We start from the raw sequence: 22,235 nt of genomic DNA on the forward strand, positions 1-22,235 counted from the left end.
GCAGTTCGGGAGTTGTGAAATTTCTATTGCGTATAGTTGGCCCTGCCTGTGACCTTCGCGGCCTTCTCCCCTCTTGCTTCTGCCCCTCAGGAACCGGGTTGCAGGCCCCGCCGGCAGCCCGGCCTTTCCCGGCAGCCGCGGCCCTCGGCCGAAGCGGGATTCGCCAGGATTTGGTCCCAACGAATTCCTGGCCAAGAGCGGGTAGTCCTGCGCGGTTCATCAGCGCCAAGAGCCTCAGTGCCCCCAAGGTCTGGTACCTCCGGGGCGCGTCGCTCTAGGGCATGTGCATGCGGGAGGGGTCCTGGGAGGGCGCGCCACCCGGGCCACTCGCGAGCTCTGGGAGCAGGTCCAGGTCCGAGTAGCCGGTTGGGGCAGCCAGGTGGCCACCCGCACCCGCATTAGGCATGAGGTGGGGGCAGCAGAGCTCGCGGTTCTGGTATGCGGGGTGCCCACTTCCCCGCGAATCCCCGGCAAAGCCCCGATGAGCTGGACGGGAGACAAGAGCAGCCGGGCGGAGTGGGCATTTGCCGGCTGGACAGGAGTGTGAGCCCTAGCTGTTTGTAAAGCTGGGAGGTAGGCGGTATTTTGGAGAGGAAGTGCCTTATGCCTACTTTTGGTTGCGTTTGTCTTGTAAGAGGGGGAGAAGGGGTAGCCGTGAAGAACCCGGTTTGGGGGTTTGTGTTTGGGGTGGGCAGCCGCTCCCGATTCCTACCTCAGCTCTTCAGCTGGGCAGTCTGAGGCCAGGAAAGACCCAGGAGCCTCCAGACACAGCTGCTTCTTGGAAGCAGCTGTTCCAAGGACCGGGAGGCCCCAGTCTCCCTGCGGTCCCGCTGCTCTGGACTCCTGCAGCCCGGAGACACTGAAGGTGTCAGTCTTAGAGACCAAACATGGAAGACACCTCACCAAACGCAGAGCGCGGGCTGGGAAACTCCAGGACTGGTGAGAGGGGAGGAGACAGCCAGACCTGCCCAGGCAGCTGGAGTTGGATTCTAGGTTTCAGGAGGCAGTTTCCAGTTTCGCTCAGCCAGGTACCCGGCGCTGCAGCCACGGAAGGCTTGAGAACCGCTGCAGACCCTGCACTGTGGCCAGGGACTGCTCCCCATGACCAGCTACAGAGCTATCAGGGCCTGGCCTTGGTCACTCTGTGGGTCTGGGGGCGGGGACAGGAGGCTGACCTATGATTTTTAGGCCCAGAATTCTCTCTAAGAGAGCCAGCGCCAAGGGGGCCATAGGTGATGGATGAAGAAGCACTGCCCACTCCCCACACAGCCAAATTTCTCCCTGGGCCTCCTTGGGTGGGAGGTTGCTATGTTTTGTCCCGATTTCCTAGGGCAAATCCAGGATGGCGGCTTGGCCAGGGATGAAGGACAGCGGCTCCCTGACCCCAATCCCACTCACCTCTCATTTCCAGACACAAAAGTTTTCTCACTCTCCCATCCTAAAGAAAGAGCCTCCTACCTCCCCTCTCTACTCCCCCAGGATGGCATGTTCCCCAGTCCCTCACCACCTAGCTCCTCACTCAAAAGCAGGCCCCAGTCATTTCTGTGGGCCTGAGATGGGTCTAGTGTGTGTATGTGGAGGAGGAGGGACCAGATATTGTGGAGGGTGTTCTGCTCTGTGGCTGCTGTCCTGGCTGGAGTGGTCTGGACCTTCTCTGAATGTTCTTGAGAAGTCCCTTGTTCAGATCTCACCTAGTGCAGGCTAGTGATCCTGCCTGGGGCATGCTGGTTGGTGCAGGGAGCTGTGAAGGCCTGCTTAGAGTACCATGGCCCATCCTGGCCCCCTTACTAACTCAGTGCCCTGGTGTCTGCAGCTTGCTGGGTAAAGGCCTAGAACTCCAGAGTTGCGAGCAGATGTCAGCACCCCCACAATGTATCTGCACACCCTACCTGAGACTCCCCACTATCTTGTATACTGCCAGCACACAATTACACCCATTCACATACACTCACTGGCAGGAACAGTCACCCACAGTGATCCCAATCCCCACTAATTCATTTCCCCAAATACACAGATACTATCACACATGAGTGTAGTCAGTAAAATGCACCTCTCATGAGTGATTACACCTCCCACTCAATGACACTCACATAATTACAGATGACACCCAATCACAAACATTCACACATTAATGTGAAACACATGCACAAGGAGAAACTAATGTGCACTCTCACAAACACGACCATGACTCACACACAATCACAGATACGGGTGGGTGATCACCCACTTACCCCCAAACCCAGCCCCACTTACACATGGTTACACACACACACACACACACACACTCAAGTCTGAGTGGATACTGATAGTTCTAATTTGCAACTTAAGCAGAAACAAGCATACCAACAGTTGCAAACACAATGACACACTATTAGAAATATTCACTATCGGTAACATTCTCATCGCCCACACCATTGCAAACACACAATGCACGCACACAATTCTCACACTCAGAGACATTTTATCCTCTCCAACACTAGCTGTCCCAGGGAAGCCTTGCTGTCCCTCCTTGCCTCAGCTCTGCCTTCTCTCTGTTCCCCTTCTTCCTCTCTCCAGGGCCTGCTGGTCCTGGCCCCCAGGTGTCCCTCAAGATCAGGCACCAGTGGCTGCCCTGGCGGCACCAGCTCACACCAAACCCAAGTAGCTGCTAGGTGCTGGGCTCAGCAAGGAGCAGGCATCCCTAACTCCGGATCCGGAGGGTTTTATTTTTTTCACATAAATTACACAAGCACTTTATAAAATGGTTACACAGAAAACACCTTATAAGTGCATAACTTAAACCCCCCCATGAACAGGATCTGGAGACATAGGCTGCACTCGTGTGAAAACCTGCCTGTGCGTACCTGGTGCGGCTGGGCTAGAAGGGGTGCTGGAGATTTGTCAGGCCAAGCAATTCTGTGATGGCTGTTGTGTGTGGGGTGGCACGTCACAGTGTGGCTGCGGCCTTGTGTTTATGAGAAGTGCTGTTCAGAATGCTGTTCAGAATGAGTCCAGGTCACTCCTGGCCTAGGCCAGATGGTGAGGACCAAGGGTAAGAAGGCTATGGCCCTGTGTGTGCATGACACTCTGCCATAGGTCCCCTGTGTGTGACACTGGGGTGACACCACGAGAAACAATGAAATCATTTCTGTGTGGGCCTATGGGTGTCAGTGTGTGATGAGAAGTAGAATACAGAGTGAGGTTCTAGTGACAGCGCACGCTGTCCTCAGGGGACCCCAGAAGCTCCTCTTCCCCTGCTTCTCTTGATCGGTCCCACGTTAAAAAAAATCGGAATAAAAGAAAACAGACGCAACTGAGACTCCGAACGGTTCTAGAGGACTGCCTGGGAGTTTGGGAGGAGGTCGCAGGTCCTTGTCCTCTGTGCTTTTTTCTCCTTTTCCACCAAAGAGAGAAGTTTCCGTGCGCACGCAGACCCCTGCGCGGGGCTCAGCGTTCCCCTCCCGCCTGCAGTCTGAGGCCGGTAGAATCGAAGACAGTCCCGGCTTTCGGGCCGTGGTGGCGACCCCTCGGCTGGGCTGGGGTCTCCGGAGTGGAATGAGCAGAATCACTCGCAGGCCGACGCCACCGACGTGACGCTGGTGATCTTGGTCGAGTCGTCAGACCACGGCTGCAGGTTCTGCAGGGCGAAGAGCGACGAATTGTGCACGCAGAGCGGGTCCGCGGGCAGCGGCTGCGCCAGGCTCTTCTGGAAGGCCTCTTGCTGCAGCTGCAGGAGGATGCGGTTCGCCTGCTGCCTCTCGGCCTCACGCTCCTCTGCGGTCTGCCGCCTGCACCGGGGACAAGCCGTTACCCACGATTCGGCGCAATCCCGAGAGAGAGCCTGAGCGAGCACTGCTCCCCTCGGCAGCGCCCAGCTCCAGCTTGGGCCCCTCTAAAGCATTCCCTTATCGTGAAAGGTCCTGACTCCGACGAAGACTGGTAACCCCAGGAGCAGAGGGAATGGCGCTAGGTCGGGGAAGCTTGGGAAAATCCGATAGGCAAGCAGTCGGGGCTCCTCGTCTGCGCGCGGCGCCTGCACGCCACCGTCGAAGGGCGGCGCGGCCGAGGGCAGGACGGCATCTCCCCTCTCCCAACCCTGAGGACGACCAGAGACCCCCTTCCAACCCTGGGCAATCCTCCCCCACCAGGCCAGGACAGAGGCAGAAGCCGGAGGATACGAGCTGCCCCACCAGGCCTCTTTTCTTCCCCTTTTCTCTGCAAACGCCTCCCAGGCTTGGACCTCCTGCGCTGAGTGAGCCCAGTGCCCTGCCGAGACTACCGCCCGACCAGTCTGCTTCCTCCACCAAGGCGGTCGGTCCAGGGAGGCGATGGCTCACTTACTCCATTTAATGCCTCCCCTCCACCCCGTCAACTGAGATCAAACGTCTGTCTCTAAGGTGGACAGACCTAATGGGAGTCCCCGGGGCCTCCAGAAGCAATTTGTAGGCGATCGATGAAGCTGCGCAAAGCCAGCGAGGGCCTCTCCCAGCGACTGCCGCCGACCTCCTTCCCGCCACCCCCTTCTTGTTTTTTGCTCTGCGTCTCCCTGGCTCTCTCCTTCCCCTTCTTTTCTGCACTTTAAACTGCTTGACTGTTTCTCTTCCTTCGGGCTCTGTCCCTTTATCTCTAGTTTTCTTTCACCCCGACCCTCACCCCTTTGGTTCTTTGAAAATTATGGGAATTTGTTTGAAACGAAAATGGAGGTTTCGATCCTCCATCGGTTTCTTTTTTTATATACAACACTTCGTTAGGCTTCCTGGTTTCCTTTTCTCCCTGGGGTGGGGTACCGATCTTTGCCGCCTGTTTGCATTTCCGTTTCTCTCTTTGCCGGCCGCTCTATCTTCCTCTGACCCCCACCTGGGAGGGGGCTTGCCTGGCTCTCTCCCCTCCCCTAGATCACAGCCCTGGGTGGGCCTTGAGGACCCCAGTGTCTCCCCTACCCAGCTAGCCCTTACTCCTCTTTAACTAGCTTTCCAGAGGTCTGAAGCCGGTCCTCCACCCCTTCCCAGGCGGCAGGAATGTGGGGAGGGAGGGCAGCAGACTCGCGGGGCAGTGGCTTCCTTTGTGGTCACCACGGCGGAATCCCAGGCAGATTCCTCGCCTTCATTCAGAAAAAGAGGAAACTCCAATTCCTTCCTCCCGTCCCAGGCCCGCCCGGCCCGGCGCCGCCGCCGCCTGAGCCCAGACTCTTGCGCTACCCCCTGAGGCCTGAGCTAGGGAGAAACTCGGGGCAGGCGTGGTACGGAGTTTGCGGGTCAGATGCACAGGAGGGAGCAGGGATGCAAGAGCGCCCAGCGGAGAAAGCGCCCCTGTGTGCGGAGAATCAGGCTGCCTAGGTGTCAGTGGGGCACTTTATGTACTTAAGAAAGAGAAGGGTGGTGGGAAGAAGGGAGGGAGAGGGAGAGAGAGGTGGCGGGGATAGAGGACAGAATTCGAGGTATATAGGGAAAAATTAGTATAGTTGTGGATGTGTGCTGTGAGAAGTGGAAATCTCTCTCTCTCTCTCTCTATCTCACACACACACACACACACACACACACGCACACACACACACACCCATCTGCTCCTAATTGATCCCGGACTCAGTGGGACCCTCAAAAACCCCGACGCAGCCGGCGAGGATTGATTTTCCCCTGCCAGGGAGGGGAACCCACTGCCCTAAGGCGCGGGGGAGGGAGGAGGGAGTCAGCAGAGCCCAGGCGGCGGTCTGGGGCCCCAAACGCTCTGCAGAGATCCCGGCTGGGGCGCAGAAACAGGGTGTGGGCCATCCTGTCTCCAGTCTCGGGGATAGGGGAGGCATCTTCGTAAGCGTGAGTTTGCGCAAACAAAAAGTCCCACAGGACTCTGATCCAGGAAGCTCAGACTGCGTAGACTGCTCTGACCGGCGGTTTCCCCAGGCGCCCGCGAAGATCAGCCGCGTCTACACCGGCACTAGTTGTGCGGGTCAGAAAAACAGGAAGCGTCCAGTAAAACAGACCTGGGGATCTCCAGCCCCATCTCGGTCATCGGCCTCCCTCGCTTCCCACTCCCCAAGAGCCTGGCAGGAGGTGCTCGCTCCTTGGAACAGATCGGAACCCCGGAGCAGAGGTCCGGAGCCTCGAGCGGCCCGCAGAGGCTGTGCCACCCACGGCGCCCACGCCGCGCCCGCCCCGCGCGCTCACCTCCACTTTGTCCGCCGGTTCTGAAACCAGGTTTTAACCTGCGCGTCAGTCATTTTGAGCGCCTTGGCCAGGGCGGCGCGCTCGGCCGAGGCCAGATACTTCTGGCGGTGGAAGCGCTTCTCCAGCTCGCAGATCTGCAGGCGCGTGAAAGATGTGCGCGGCTTCTTCTTCTTGGGGGGCGTCCGGTTCTGATAGGGGTGACCTATACGGCGTGTTACAGTGAAGGGTGAGAGGGCCACTGGAGCGGGAGACAGACAGACGGCAGAGGCAAGCGGCAGAGCGTCAGGAGGTGTCCCAGGCCTGACAACCCGCGAATCAGCGAGCATAGCGGCTAAACCCCACGAGCGGGGCCTCGATCCTCCTCCCAAAAGCCCTCAGCCCCAAGCCCGGGCGAGAAACAACCCCCGTCCCGCCGCCAAGCCGCCGCCACTGCCACCATGGAGGCCTCCCTAGCCCTGGGCCCCATGTGTCCAACAAGACACCGCTGCAGTCGCCTCCTCAATCTCCCTGAGGACGGCTAAAGGTCAAAGCCCTCCACAGCCCCAGGTCTCCAGCCTTGGAGAAGCTGCCCAACAGTAAGAGGCCATGCTTGGCTAAGACCCTGGGTGCTGACCCGAGCCTCCATCACACACAGTATACACTGTTGGTACAACAGTTACAAATTATAGATCTGCACGGCTGCACAGGCACACAGGCAGAAACACACAGGACATGGGGCGACACAAAGTGACACAAGGCAACAGCCATATTCTCCCTCTGGACCTTCTTTAGGCTTGAGGAGTATTCGATGGGTTGTGGAGCACCTAGGTAGGCCCTGTGTGCAGTGCCTTTTCACCAGCGCCAGGACCAGTGAACTGCGGGCTGGGAGTTCTATCAGAGTCCTTCAGGACTGGCCTGGCCTGGGGCTGGGGGGATGGGCACCAGGCTCTGATTCCCCAGACCTGAGAAAACTTGGGCTGCGGCAGTGGGGCCCCTAGGGTACAGGGCCCTTCCTGGAGGCCCAAAGTGGAACGGCTGTTGTACCTCTGCGTGCCCTTTCCTAAACTGTTGCCACGGACCCAGAGTGTGAGCTACGGTTCCGCAGTTGGAGCAGGAGCAGGGGACCTGCGGTGCCTCGGGGTCGCCCGGCTTAGGGTCTCGCTCTAAGCTGCCTGTCCCCCTTTCACAGTCGGACCCTGGAGGCCGAGCCCCACGGAAGTCCCGGCCCGTTCCGCCTGCTTCCTCTCCCTAAGGCCTGGTCCCGAACCCAGACTCAACTCGTAGCTGCTTCCCAACGGGCTGGGGCCCTGGACCCGGCGGGAGGGTGGTGTTCTAGGATCCAGGGAACGCCAAGGGAAGCGGAAAGGAAAGCCGGAGGGAAACGGCCCCGCACAAGAGCTGGGGCCGAGTGCTGAGAGCGGAAGCGGGAGCAGAGGGCGCCGGGGCAAGCGGAGGAAGGCGCGGGGCAGGCACCGGAGAGCGTGGCAGCCGGCGCCGCGGAGTACGTAATCGTCCCAGGAGCCGTCCTTGGGTGGCCAATCGATCGTGGGCCTGGCCCGTGCATTATTTACGCTGGAGGGCCCAGGGTACTGGGTGCAAGGAGGACGCCAAGCCGGGACAGAACGAAATGAAGCGGGTGGCTTAGCCTCAGGCCGCCACCGACCCAGACGAATCCTGCAGTCGGAGAAGTGCCCACCAGCTCTGCTGCTTTACTGGGGCTCTTAGCCTCTGCTGGACAGGGAGCGCAATGGGCACTGGAGCTTGGAATGTGTGAGTGTGTGTGTGCGTGTTGGGGGGTGGGCAGAAGGTGGGAAACCTGCTCTTTCCTTGGTCTGATTCCGGGGCTCGCTGCTTCGGCCGGAGAACGTCAGGACGGAAAAAGTAGTTTGTTCACTTCGCACCCCTTCTCTGAGATTGCCGCGCCCCAAATGCGGGCGGAATGTAGTCCCAAAGCTACATCCCCCCTTCCCTCCGCCTAACCCGTCCCAGAAACTCTGAGAGGGGATCAGGGAGCGCTTCACAGACCAGGGGTCCTTTGAAAGAGACGCAGAGGAGCCCAGGCTGGGAGAACTCTTTTAGCATGGCGATTCCTTGAGCATAGATAGGTGGCAGGCTGCTAAATTTGGAGAAAGCACCAAGAGGAGCTGGGTGACTAGGCGCGCAAAGGGGGCAGCGGGGAGCCACGTGGGGTAGGGGGGAAGAAGAGGGAGCGCAGAGCCGGGGCCGCAGCCAGGAGGGGAGCGTGCAGGCCGGACTCACCTGTGAACCTGTCCTTTGTGTATCTGCGGTTACTCTCCATCCAGGGAAAGGTGAGGCCGGTGAGGTTGTTGACGCCCGGCACGGCAGGCACGGAGGGCACCGTTGGCAAGCCGGTAGCCAGGGGCTGTGGGTGGGCCACTGCTCCAGCTAGTGGCCTGTGCGCTGGCACCCGAATCACCCCCGCAGCGCTCAGCGCCCCTCCGCCGCTGCCGCCGCCCGGACCCGGGCCGCCCGCCAAGGCCATGTTCACGTTGTAGGAGCCGGCCAGTGGGCCCATGCTGCAGGCGCCGCCCCCGCCACCAGCCGGGCCGCCAGGACCGCTCGGGCCGCCTGCTCCATAGGCCCCCGCGCTCCCAGCCCCCGCCCCGGCCACTGGTCCCCCGCCGCCGTAAGGGTAGGCGCCTCCGACCAAACAGCCAAGGCCGTATTCTCCGTCCTGGAGGCGTGAGTTTGGCCCCATACAGCCGCTCTGGTCCGGGCTGTTGAGGATCTGGTCGATGCCGAAGCTGATGGGCTCCGCATGGCCCGGGTGGAGATGGTGCGGACCCAGGTGATCCATGCTGGCCCCCGGCCCCTCGGGGGGGGCCTGGGCGGTGGGGCTCGCTGTTTTTCGCTCTGGGGGAAGAGCGTAGGGGCGCGAAGGCGGGAGCTGCTCCTGGCTGCGCCGCGACTTGGAGGCGAAGTGCGCAGAAGGGCTAAAGTAGGGGGAGGGGAAGGGGAGAGGGGGAGACGTATTCTACTCCTCTCCTGCTGCTCCTTCCCCTCTCCGGCTGCTGGCTAGCTGTTGACTCTGGGACATCAATCACCGGGCGAAAAAGCCCGGTGCGAACGAGCCTTGCCGTTCCGACCCGGTCTCTCCATTGGCTGTGCGCAGAGAGGAGCGGAGTGAATGACAGCGCGGGGGAGGGGCGGAGACGAGGAGTGAGAGGCCCGGAGCCGAGACAGATGCAGGAGCCAGAGACAGAAGGACGGCGACCGAAGCTCAGAGAAGTACTTCAAGAAGAGGGGAATCAGAGACTTGAACGGAGAAGGGAAAAGAACAGGAGACGGCCATTCCTAGAGACCGACAGACAGACGGAGCGAGCTCAGGAGCTGGTGGTCAGAGCCCTCCTCTCAGCCAGGCAGGAGCTGCCCCCTAACTTTGAATTGGGCCAAAGGGGTCCAGCCCACTGGCCTCTGGGGAGGAGGTGTCCCAGCGCTGCTGGAGAATCTCCCCAAGGGCTCAGCGGGGAAACACCTGTCCGTCAACCAGAGGATTTACACCAGACTTGAAGTCCAGCTCCTTAGAAAGTAGAAGACTGTCTACTCCCCAGGGACGGAGCCCAGGCCCCTGAGGCAGGGAAGGTGAGTTCAGGCTTGCCCTTCTTTAAAACACACGCCTATGAACAGGCTGTACGTTGGGGAAAAAAAACACCCCAGCTCAGCCCGTTTAGAGAAACTGAGGAAAAGGCTTTCTGAGAGGCAGGCACGAGCCGAGGGAGTTAGCTTGGGGCCTGTTGCCAGGGTGCCCATGCATCAACATACCCCTTTCCTTTAAAACAAACAGATGTCTCAGGAAGCAGTTACCACAGTATCCAAATGAATTCATTCGGATTGTTTTCACATAGCAACTAGGCCAGGGAGGGGGGGCTATTTCAAGCAAAAACACCTTTGGACTGTGGTAAGGGGAGGGCGTTATTTTCTTACTTTTGGAATCTTGTGGGGGGGGAGGCCTAGGGGCTTAAGGCAGTGGGGGCTGGGGATGGTGGGACCAAGAAGAGGGAAGTGCATCCTGGACAAATCTAGGCCTCTTCAGAGTTTTGCCTGTGGCTAACTGGCTTAGAGCCCAGGAGAGAAAGAGGAAACTCCCTTTTCTGCTTCCCCTCTTTCCCCTCTCCAGTAGGGAATGGTCTGACCCCTCCCAGAAGCCAAGCTCTGGGAAGGGTGCAGGTTGGATCACTTGGATCTATTTCTGGTCTGTTCTGGATCCAGCAGGCCTTCAGAGCAGTGTTCCCCCCGCCAGGCCCTGTGCTCGAGTGGAAAGGCACAGTCTACTCATCAGCTCTCATTGCAATGTAGAGTTTGCTTTTGCCACGTCTGGTGTTCCACTTGAAGAGATCTCCTTGGAGCCAAGAACTGACTTATTCATCTCTGTTCCTCCCTGTGGAGTGTAGCCCCAAACCACTTTGAATGAATAATAAATCAGTAAACCTCCTTATTCAACAAGTTTATTCAAGCACCTACTATACATCAGGTATGGTGTTTAAAATTTATTAATTTTAGAGAGAAAAACATTGATATTTGTTGTTCCACTTACTAATTAATGCATTCATTGGTTGATTCTTGTATATGCCCTGACCAAGGAGAGAAACCTGCAACCTTGGCGTATCAGGGCAGTGCTATAACCAACTGAGCTACCTGGCCAGAGCCCAGGCATGGTTCTTGGCGTTGAGAAAAAGGCAGTGAACAGAACAAAATTCCTGCCCTTGTGGAGCTCGCATTCCATAGGGGGGATGTAAAGAAGCAAATATAATAAGACAGATTATAACAAATGTTATGGAGAACACTATAAACCCTACACTAACTCTCTGAGATGAGTATTATCTCTATTTCATAGATATAAAGAAGTCAAATCTCAGAGAGGCTAAGTGACTTGATCCTGATGGTAGGCCTGGATTCCACTTGCTTTTATGGGTTACACTGGACACCTGGCTGCTGGTTGGAAGGGCATCTCTAGAAGGAAAACCTTGTCTGGGCTCCAGGCAGGTGGATGGGGGCCCATTCAGTATAAAGCCAGATGTGTCTGTTTTAGACACTGAACAGAGACATGAGGAGAGAACCCACTCCCTCGCCAGTTCCTGCCTCTCCACCCACCCAATTCAGGAGGTTCCATAACCTTCTCTGGAAGTTATTTGAACCTGAAAACCACTCTTTCCTGCCTCTTACGTTGAAAGAACTGAAAAAGAGAGACATAAGTGTTTTACTGAGAAACTACTATGTGCCAGGCACCATATCACACTGATCTCGTTTAAGACCCAAAACCCTGTGAAATTAATAGAAACATCCCCATTTTTAAATAATTAAGAAAATGAATGTTCATAGCCACAATACTTATAATGGCCAAAAAGTTTTAAAAATTGAATGAATCAATAAAATGAATGAATCAATAAAATGTGGTATCTCCAGACAATTGAATATTATTCAGTCATAAAAAGGAATAAAAACAAAGTCCTGGTTCACATGACAACATGAAAGAACCTAGAGAGCATGCCTCCCTCCACACTAAGTGAAAGAAGCCAGGCACAAAAGGTGATATAGTATATAATTTCATTTCTATAAACCGTCCAGAATAGACATATCTATAGAGATAGTAGATCAGTGATTGCCAGGAGCTGGAGGGGAGGGGGCCTGGGAAGTGGCTGCAAATAAACACAAAGTTTCTATTGGGGGAGATGAAAATATTCTGGAGTTAGATGGTTGCACAACTTTGAGAAGATACTAAAAGCCACTGATTTTGTGATTTAAAGGGTTGAGATTATGGTTCATGAATTAGATCTCATTTTTTGAAAATAGGAATCAAAACCCAAGACTCAGTGTGATGAACAAAGTTGCCCAAAGTCCCCCAGACAGCAGAGGATTAAGCTGGGACCCCAAAATCTGAACTAGTTTGCCTGTAGAGGGTGAGAACAATGAGGAGAGGCCCTTCAGCAACCTCTGAGGCGGGGTCCCAGCTGCCTTGCTCTGCCTTTCTCCTTTCAGTCAAGAAGTCACATTTGTGCCTAATCACAGTTCTACCTGCTGCAACTAAACCCTTATCCTCAAAACAGCTTCTCTTTGTCACTCTCCAGCCCAAAACCTCTTGCGTGTTTCTAACTCTCCCCCATCCTCCCTCTCTGCCCACCTAAGGCACCTTCCCAACCCTGCCTGTTCCCCTCTTTGGGCATCCACCTCACTCACCTCTTGGATACCTCACTTCTGTCACCAGTTGTCCAGGGAACCTGGGAGGAGACCTCACCCTTGATGGTCTAGGCTAAGTTTGGCAGAGGTCATAGCTGCCTAGGGGCCCACTGCGACTGTCAGGCTGCTCTCCTCACCAAATCTAGCAACCCACGGACATCCTGCCTTCCCCCTGCCCTGACTGCTGCCTGCCTGCCTGATTGCTTTTGGATTTCCCAACAACCTCTCCTGCTTATCAGAGCCAGCTTTTATCTCAATCCCGTTCTGGGCTGCTGGCCTCTCCTCAGCGGGGGTTCTTCGAGCCCAGCTCGACCTCAGCTTTTGTCTTCCCATGGGGTGGTGGTGGAGCACCGTGCTGCAGTGCAGAAAGTTTTCTGAAATGCGGAGACTCGGGGCTTATTCATTGCAGTCTGTGTTCCATTGCCTTATGGAGTAGTCCTGTCAGGAAAGAGGAGGGGAGGGGAGGAGGCACAACTCACAAAGCACCAGTGGCATCCTAGCTACCTTCTCATCCCAAACATCCTCCAAACATCCAGTGGATGTGGCTTTTGCTGTCTCCATTTCACAGATGAGAAAACCAAGGCACTGAAAGCTGGCAAGGGACAGAGAGGGGACCCAAATGCTGCCTCCCTGACTCCATTCACTACAAGCTGCTTCCTCCACACCAAACTAGACAGATGTGGCCCTTGCCTTGCAGAGGAGATCTTCGTTCACATCTAGGTGAGTCCAGCCCTGAGGCCACCTGGTAACAGCACCCCGTTCCAGCACCAGCCATCCCCAACCCCCCACACCAGGCATGCAGAATAAAGAAGCACCTCCAATTAAAAGAGGAGCAGCTGGGGCTGAGGCTGTGGCAGGGGAGGAGAAGAGGGAGGGCTCATTCACAGGGGGAGGCCCCTCTGGATGCCACACTGCTCCCTTCCCCCTCTGGGAGAGACCCCTGAGCCAGGGGTTGTCCTTTAGCTTAGGGGTGTGTATGATAACTTAATTACTTCGTGTTTGCGGGGCTGTGTTGTCCACGAGGGGGGCTGCGTGTGGAAGTGTGCCTGAGGATGAGGGCAGCTGTGCTTGTCTTTAAGGAATAATTTTAAAAATCTGTTTTTTTTGCATTTTTACCCAAATATGTACTGAGCATCCATTATGGATCAGTATTAGGCTGTTGAGCACATCACAAACGAGGCATGTCGGCAGGAGTGTGGGGGGAGGGGGGTCTCTGTCTGTTTTTCCACTGGATCTGTCTGTGTAAGGACGGTGTGCCAGGGAGAATGCAGGTGAATGTGTGTTTCCTGTGACAGGGTGATTGTGTGTCTCTACGACTGTTTCTCCGTAGTGGACACGTGCACGCTGGTGTGAGGGTGTCCCTTGACTGGTGTGTGAAAGTGTGACTGCAATAATAATAATAATACGTGCTGCTGCTGGTGGGTGTGCAACTGTGCAAGGAGTGTCTTAGTTTCCAGTGTGGTTGTCAGGGAAACAGCCGTCTGTGGGCCTGTGGGTGTGGAAGAGGGAGACAGGGTTTGCCCAGCAGGTATTTAGTAGGAAAAGGGTGGAGCAGGCGGAGAATATGTGGGGACATGTTACATGAAGTGGTCCATGGTAGGACCACTGAGGTCTGGATTCCTGCCCACCTGCTTCAGTAAAGGGGCAGGATGTCCCCCCTTCCATGAAGGAGGCAGGCACAGCTGGTGACTTAGGGACTTAGAGGCCCAGTAAAGGGGACCACACCTGTCCAGAGCCCTGGGGTGGGAGTGCTTGTCTGCAGGAGCCTAGGTCAGGGAAGGAGGGAGTGAGCAGGTCAGGCTGGTTCCACTCACAGGACTCAGTGATTCATCAGGCCTGGGAGGGGGCAGTAGGGTTGTACGAGGCCAGCCCCAGGTGCCCCCACCTGGTCCTTACAGTGAGAGGGACCAGGGAAAGAGGAGGACCTCTCTAACAGGACAAGACAGGCGCACATTTCCCCTCAGTGGAGGGTAGAACGTGGAGGGATTGGGGACAGAGACTCTGATGTAGGATACACCTCAGTGTCACCTGGTTTAGGAGCCAGCGCCTTCTCCTCTTCCCACCCTACCCCAAAGCCTGCTTGAGCAATAGGGTCCCTTGAGTCTGGACCTCCCCTCCAGGGCTTCCCCTCTCAGCTTCTGACTAAGGGAAGCTGTTGGCCCCATCATCTGTGGGCACTGAGCCAGGGCCTCCGGCCTCTCTCTGCCCAGCTCCCTCCTGAAGGAGAGCCAGAGACCTTCAGGCCCCACCATCCAGCGTGGGTGCTCTTGACCCACTACATCCTGAGAGGTCTCCTCTCAGGACTCCAAAGCAGGAAAAGGGTAGGGCAGCGGTGCTGGAGATGGCGCAGGGGAAGTCAGATGCCACAGCTCTGCCACCCCCTGACAGTTCCAGGAGAGCCCCTTGGGCACCCCCAGGTGGGCCTCTCACCAGCGGGCCCCAGTGGAGCCGCTCCGCTTGGGGCCCAGGACGCAAGCAGGGCCCAGCCTCCCATCCTTAGCTTCTATTTTTGGATTCACCCAGCCACCCTGCAGGTCCTTGCCCCGTCTGAGGAATTCCGGGTGGCAGAGGGCACCTTGGTAGCCGGGCTCTGAGAGGGGTGCGGGAGAGGGAGCGGAGAGAGTGCTAGCCTCCCTCAGGCCAGGTCTCCGAGGCCACTACCCACCGTCTTCTAGGGACCACCCTACTGCCTGCTGCGCAGGCGGCTGGCCAGACTCCCGCCCTGATCCAGGGCTGGACATCTGCAGCTGTGCGGGTTCTCTCATTCTGCCCCCACAGTAAAGCCAGGGTGAGCGACCTGCCCCCACCATTGAGAGCCTGCAGTGGTCACATCTACCCAGACTTCTCTCCTCAATTCCTCGCCCCAGGGAGCATAGATTTGGCCGCAGAGAGAGGGCGGATGGAGACCTTCAAGCCGCAATACCAGACTCTCAGCGGGTTTCAGTCAGGGCTATGATGGGGGAGGCCGAGTCAGAGGTCTCGGAGGTCACCCCTGGGAGCTCAGGCCACCTTGGCATGGATAGGTCTGGTAATTTCAGGGGCGCAAGGGGTAGGTGGGAAGGTTCGGATCCCCGCCGAGCCGCGGTGGGGCTGTTCTGGGGACTGATATCCAGGCTGGCCGAGTCCCCACCAGCCGCTGGATGAGAAGGCCTGGTAGTCTGCTGAGCCTAGTGGATTGGGGAGCGTTCTCCCACTAAACGGACTGAGCTGGAGTTAGGCTTTGAAATGAATTCTCCTCCAAGCTCCTCTTCCAACAGAAAAGCATGGGCGGGGTGAAGGGGAGGGACGAATGTGGTCTGGGAGACCCAGCTGCTGCAGGGCCGGAGGTGGCGGTCGGAAGTGGGGGGGTGCTGTGTTCCACACCACGTCCTGACTGCACATGGACACGCGCGTGTGTGCAGGTGGCCACGCGCAGGCACACTGAACAGCGGGGCCTTTCCAGGCGCCGTGCAGGAGCGGCCACAACGCCCTCTCACACCCACTCCCTGACCCACACTCGTCCTTGCACACAAAACTCAGACGTTCCTGAGTGCAGCCCCCACGGATGCTCACAAAGCCTTCCTCACACTTCTGCCCCCAGGTGCCCACAGGCACACCCAGCCACACTCACACCCCCTCCGCACAGATGCAAAACAAAGCCTCTCCCTCCATATATATAACCTACAGGTCACACGTGCACAGGTACGCACACGCCAGGAACCCGCCTTTCCTGCTCCCTCCCTTCACACCGACTGGGCTCCCGAACAGCCACATAATTTCTCAACTTTTCCGGCGAGGCCTAGGTCATCCTGTCTCCGAAGGGGGGCGGGGATGGGAGCCGCAGGTGCCAAGAGTGGGGGGCGTGCCACGGGGGAGGGACTGTATCCATATGCATGGACTCGGCTCACAAAGAGCAGCTGCCGGGAGCTCAGCCCCCGCGGGCCGGAGTCGCGTAGAAGCGGCGACCGCTCAGCTAATTGAATTAGGCGGTCAGGCCCTGCCACCCTTGCTCCACCGGCGTCCGCTTTGCCACCCGTCCCAGGGCGCCGCAGGCGCTTGCTGGGTGCCGAGGGACCGGTTGAGGGAAGGAGGCATCACCGCCTGAGCCCCGGCCCGAGGCGGCCTCTCCCCCTAGAAATAATCCCATTGTCCCGAGGGCTGCGTGTGGCACTGGGCGCCGGGATCCCCAACTGGACCGCGACGCTGTGATTAATGGGGCAGGAGAGAGGGGGCTGACACGGCCCTCCTCTACCCACTCAGTCCCTAGCTCTCAGCTGCCTCTGATTCTCGTGCCACTTGCCCACCTGGGAAGTGAGGGTGGGAGGAGGAAGGAGGCGAATGGGCTGCTGGAAATTAGAGGGTCAGATGCCTTAGTGAGGGAGGTGTGCCCCTTGTGGGCAGGCGCAGGGAGGCTGTGTGAGAGTGGAGAGAATGAGTGTGTGGGGCATGCGACTAACTTCAGGAGTGTGCAAGAGCATCGTGAGCCTTGAGCCCCTGTGCAGTGGGTAAGGTCTTGGGCATATGCTAGTGTGAATGTGGTTTGAGTGTAGAGTGTGGGGCTGTGTGTGAGTGAGGTGTGGATGCGGGTACAAGGAGACCCAGCTCCTGCCTCTGGGGGGCCACACCCACCCCAAAGCCAGGGGCTGAGAGTCTGGCACTGCCTGGGGTTCCACCGGAAGTGCCTTCCTGGGCACTTGCCTTCCACTCAGCCTACATTTCCAGTGGCCTCACCAGAAACCCCACCACCAGAGACTGAGCCCAGGGCATTCAGGACTGGTGAGCACACAGACCTGCCTCTGAGTCCCTTGGGGCAATTTCACACTCTTACCTCCTCCACCCAGAAGCAAAAGGCCTGGGACTGGCCCAGTGTGTGTGTGTGTGTGTGTGTCTGTCTGTCTGTCTGTCTTAGGGGTGTGTCCTACAGAGTGAGCCACATGATCCTAGGTGGAAGAAGGCCTCCACCTTGGGAATCTAGGTCTGCTGTGGGCTTTGGGGAATCACTCAGTGGCCAGTACTGCTACTGAGACCCTGTTTCAGCCAGGACCCCTGGCCCCACCCCATCCACCTGCTGTCCCCTGACCTTCCTCCAATCACCTAAGTGGCACAGTGAAGTTGAAGTCCCCTAGCAACCCAACTAGGGTGGGGAGCAATCCAAAACTGGGAGCCTTGTGTCTTCCAGAAGAGTCAGTGCATCCAGCAGGGACCAGGAACTTGTGGAGGAGTATTGCCAAGGGGAGCGGTGGCTGTCACCTCCACACCTCTTTATCCCACTGCCTGAGGCTCCTGAGGGGGATGGGAGTTGGGGTGGGTGGCAGTGATCTGGGGCCCACTCTCACAGGCAGGGGGCCAGGCCTCCCGGGGCCAGACCTCTGCAGCCCACATGGTATTTCCCGGGACTTTTACTGCATCACCAAGATGAGTGGTGACATCCCCCTCTCCCCTTTCATAAATATTGCATCTTCCCAATGCAATTACAGGAGACGGAGCGGCGTGAGCATTTACTAAATAAGATTATGGGGTAATGCTAATGCAGTTTATGTCTGCGCTCTGACACCAGACAAACTCCCTATTAATAACCTCTCAATGAGGCAGGAAGCTCAGAAGGTAGAGCCTGGGGCTGCCCACACCACACGTTGGCTAAGAATGGCCACTGCATGGCAACCCGGGGCTCCGAGGCTCTGTCTGGGCTGCCAGGGCCACCCTCCTCTCTGAGCCTCTTGGCTCAAAGCCCCCTTTCTCCAGAGGCTGCCTCACCATCTGCCCCCACCATCTACCCTCACTTCTTCCACTTAACTTCTCTTTGGGCAACAGTTTGGTCCCAGCTGGTGTGCCACCCCTCTCTTTGGAATCTGGAACCCACACTGCTGGAGGGGCCCAGTTCTTCCCTAAACAGTATGCAGGACACATTCTTCCGTGGCTTAGAAACTGCTCACCTTGCCCATGGGGAAAATCAAAGCCCCTTACCCCACCGTTCAAGACCCTCAACTTACTTTATGCTTCACCGTCAATGGCCTCTCCCAGTCACTGGCTACCACTACCCATCTGTATCAGCTGAGATCAACACTCTCATACTCTCCCGCTGGCACTGCACCTTAAGGTGCAAAGCTCTGACCATACCCAACCCCACTGCCAAAAACAAAAATTAAAAACAAGAGAAAGAAAGAAAGTAAATTTCTACCCCTCCTTCAAAACCCAGCTCAAGTTTCTGCCTCCCCAACAGTCTCCAGGCACCATTCATGAGTCCTTTCGGTGGTCAGCAGCACAGTGTTTTATACATCGCATTGCTTTGTGTTGTAGACTTGGAGTCTTCGGGGTCCCAGCCACCCTGCTTTATGAATGTAAATCAGACTGGATCAGGTAACTTCTCTGACCCCTCCCTTTTTTTCAAAAATAAAACAGGCACCGTGAACTCTGTCTTCTAGTTCATCAAGCCATTATCAGAATCAACATAAAAATGAAAAAATGTAAAACTTCTTAATTCATCTTTGCTACACCATTAACATTTATGTAAGATGCTTGTTAGCCCTGCAGCTCTGGGAGTCCTTGACACTGAATGTTGTCCAACCTGCTTAGTCCCCGAATCCTCAGAACGCCTTGGACATGTTAGACACCCTTGCCCTGGCCTCCCTGACTTCCCTCCTTTTGAGGGTCCCATGGAGAGAGAGGACAGGGCTAAGGCAGTAGAGACCAGTCCTGGGAAAATGGGATGTCAGCACAGGAGAAAAAGTTTAGACAGGATTTCAAGGTCAAGAGAGTCAATCCTGGGCCTCAGGCCTCATCCTGGCACTGGGTGGTCATTAACGAAGCCCTGGATTCTTCTTGGCCTCAAAAAAAAAAAAGTTTCATGCCCAAGGACCACAGTAATGAGGAACCGGGGAATGGGCTGGGTAGCCTGCAGACTCAGCAAAACTTCTCCACCTTAGAGGCCTCGCTCCTCCTTCCTCCCTCTTCCTCCATCCCTCTGAAGTCATCGGAACCTTTGAACAGCATCTAGGAGGTTCCTTAGCCTTTGGAGCAGCAGAGGGGTGAGGCACACTGGCAGGACCTCCGCATAGGCCTCCAGGAGCCTCTCTCCTCTGCCCCTGCCTCTCCACCAAGGCCAAACTGCCTTGGCCTCAGAGAGGCCATAGGGTCTGTAGGGACCGGCTGGAGCCCAGGGCCTGGAAAATGGTGGGGCTGGGGGTGGGTAGCAATGCTTTACCATACTCTCCAGTCCCTTGTCCCTTAAAACTGGGGCTACGCCTGGTCCGGCCAGCACATGTTTACCAACTCTGACCTGCCATCCCTGCCCTGGGCTACAGGCGACACTGAAAGCTGCAAACCTGCCATTTCGGACTTACCACACCACCCCTTCACTTATTTACAAAGCATTACTCGACTCTCTTTTCTCTTTCTCTCCACCTTACCTCTGCTGTCCAGTCTCCCTCCCAAGTGCTGCTGGAAACCTTCCCAACCAGCCCCTTTACCCAACTGGTACAGCGTCTGCACGCAAACAAATGTACCCACTCACAGGCACACGCAGACCCTTACTCTCAAACTCACATACAGGGGCGGGGGCATGGAGAGAGCGGGAGGGAGAGAGAGACAACACACGTAAACTCCCGAGCCCAGCAGCCCATCGCTGAAGTCCCAGGTCCACCTGTGCAGACATGCAGTTGCAGTCTCGCCCCTGAGAAGCATGTACACAGAGAAGTATACGAGCACAGTTTCGGAAGCTGATGCTGCCACTCAATCTTCCAGAGCTTGTCAGGGTTCAGAGACGTGCCTTCTTTCGTGCATAGTGGGAATTCTCCGTAAAGAGCATAATGTGCCTTCAGGGCATCTGGGACTTGTATACAGACTGTATGACAGGACTGGGATAAGCCACTCCCTGGAAGGCACCTGAGCTCTGAGTCACCCCAGAGGATCTGCAGATGTAGGAGCATAAATCTGAGCAGGGGGTGTGGTGTGTTCATTGGAACCAGCACCTGCCCATCATTTGTACTCAGTAAATCAGCTGAAGATCCTAGGGCAGGAAGGAGGAACCAAGGAGCAGGCTCCAGAGGGTGTAGATTTTGAAACAGGAAAGGAAGGAGCTATTTGAGCCTCTCTCAGGGAGTGACTGTCTGTTCCAAAAAGCACAAAGTAATGATGGCGCTTTCCTGAGGGGTGGCTTCTTGGGTCCTGGTGAAAAGGAGCTTCACCAGAAGGGTTTCTTTCCATCTCAGTGTATTCGGGAAAAACCATCAGGAGAAAGAGAAGTGAACCAGGGTAAGGTGTGGGGCTTCAGGGAACCAGAGAGGAGCCAAGTATAACGAAAAGACCAAAGGCACTGATATTTGAATGGGACCCAAATTCTCCCTCTGCTACTCCACTGGCTGTGTGATCTTGGCAACACAATCTCTCTGACCCTCGTTTCCTTTTCTATAAAATGAAGACACACTATCATGTATGATGATAGTATGTCATCTTGTATGATGTTGGTAAAGATCAAAAGAGATGGAAAGATGTGGAAGTGCTCAGCCTCGTGGCTGGCACGTGGCAGGGTCCAGCAGATGGTGGCTGGGTGTGAGAAGAAGGAAAGGAGAAAGCCTGAAACCCAGGGCAGGCAGGTGTGGGGTCGTCCTTGGAGGGGACTGGGGCTGCCGGCGCCAAGGCAGGACCCAGAGAAAGAAGGGCAGCTACAGGCTGCAGTGACTGTGCCCTGTCGGGAGCGCACAGTGGCCAATACTCTGACTCGAGGCTGCGGAGTTTCAGTCCTCCTGGCCGTGCAACTTACAGCGAACTTCTTTTTTTTTTTTTAAATATTTTTTATTTGTTTATTTATCTTTAGAGGGAAGGAGAGAGGGGGAGAAACATCAATGTATGGTTGCTTTCTGTGCGTCCCCTGCTGGGAGTTGGCCTGCAGGGAACCGACCTGCAACCCTGGCATGTGCCCTGACTGGGAATCGAACCTTGATCGTCTGGTTCGCAGGCCCGCGCTCAATCCACTGAGCTACGCCAGCCAGGGCTACAGCGAACTTCTATGACTTGCTTTCTCCACCTGTAAAATGGTTATGATAGTAAATAGGATCTAGTTTATGCACTTGTTATGAGAAGTGAATGAGTTAATATTTGTAAAGTGCTTAGAATAGTACCTGACACCTTGTCATTGCTATCCCAACATACGTTAAGTAAATAAAAATAAGCCAGGCTCACATGCTAATAGGGAATCCAGTGGCCGGAGGGCAAGGAGGAGGAAGCAGGGCAGCCCCAGGCAGCCTGCCGCTTCGTTGTGGGGTCTGCGCTCCTCAGAGCCCTGCTCTCTCAGGTGCCCTCTTTCCCCCTCTAGTGCCTGGGCTTTGTTTACCTTAGGAACAAGTTACCCTTTTAAGTCTCCAGGTTGCTCAAGGGTTTGTTAAGGTAAAAGAAGATATTTCTTTTTTAAAACATTTTATTTTTTATTTTTAGACAGAACAGAGGGAAGAAGAAAGAGAGGGAAAGAAATATCAATGTTTGGTTGCTTCTCGCACGCCCCACACTGGGGAACCTGGCCCACAACCCAGGCTTGTGCTCTGACTGGGAATTGAACCAAAGACCCTTTGGTTCACAGGCCTGCACTCAATCCACTGAGCCACACCAGCCAGGGTGGAGATATTTCTTTCTATGTTGTTGGTGGTGCTGTGAATTGGTCCTACTCTCCTGGGGTTAGGTCAAACCTCAACACTGTTCATACCCTTTGATCAGTTAATCCCACTTTTGGGACCATACTCCAAAGAAATAAAAAAAGCAATTTGTGCAAAGATGTTTATAATAGCACTATTCACAACAGCTCAACCTTGGAAGCAACCCAAACACCCAACACTAGGGAAATGGTTAAGCCAGGCAGGGAACAGCAGCCCAAGGAGTACCACACGGCCATCCACATCGCTAGATGTGGCACAGAGGAGCAGCAGGACCTACCAAGATGCCAAGCATCGTACA

General features: G+C 56.0%; 1 protein-coding gene and 1 long non-coding RNA gene across 3 annotated transcripts; one reads left to right on the top strand and one right to left on the bottom strand.

Moving 5' to 3' along the window:
* Positions 1–2,655: 2,655 nt before the first annotated feature.
* Positions 2,656–9,690, bottom strand: TLX1 (T cell leukemia homeobox 1). 2 transcript variants are annotated; one of them, XM_037064113.1, is made up of 3 exons: positions 8,379–9,690; positions 6,141–6,378; positions 2,656–3,767 (listed from the first exon to the last, which is right to left on the bottom strand). In XM_037064113.1, the coding sequence occupies exons 1-3, from the start codon at positions 8,935–8,937 to the stop codon at positions 3,545–3,547; spliced, it is 1,020 nt and encodes a 339-aa protein (XP_036920008.1). In that variant the 5' UTR covers positions 8,938–9,690; the 3' UTR covers positions 2,656–3,544. The 2 variants fall into 2 exon arrangements, with proteins under 2 accessions (XP_036920008.1, XP_036920009.1); XM_037064114.1 differs by having other exon boundaries at positions 6,141–6,342; positions 8,379–9,689.
* Positions 9,648–19,132, top strand: LOC118999498 (uncharacterized). Its single transcript, XR_005069112.1, has 3 exons — positions 9,648–9,722; positions 12,883–13,034; positions 18,591–19,132. It is a non-coding gene; the product is annotated as an uncharacterized LOC118999498 (long non-coding RNA).
* Positions 19,133–22,235: the final 3,103 nt, after the last annotated feature.

The sequence above is a fragment of the Sturnira hondurensis genome, unplaced genomic scaffold, assembly GCF_014824575.4.
Source record: "Sturnira hondurensis isolate 20B ecotype Veracruz unplaced genomic scaffold, ASM1482457v3 Scaffold0014854, whole genome shotgun sequence".
In the NCBI taxonomy this organism is placed as follows: Eukaryota; Metazoa; Chordata; class Mammalia; order Chiroptera; family Phyllostomidae; genus Sturnira; species Sturnira hondurensis.

Excerpts from the sequence above, each read along its gene's own strand:
- TLX1 (XM_037064113.1), bottom strand. The coding sequence starts at position 8,937 with ATGGATCACCTGGGTCCGCACCATCTCCACCCGGGCCATGCGGAGCCC. Across the intron at positions 6,379-8,378 it reads CACAAAGGACAGGTTCACAG|TGGCCCTCTCACCCTTCACT; the intron begins GTGAGTCCGGCC and ends CTCCCGCTCCAG. Across the intron at positions 3,768-6,140 it reads AACCGGCGGACAAAGTGGAG|GCGGCAGACCGCAGAGGAGC; the intron begins GTGAGCGCGCGG and ends TCCCCGGTGCAG.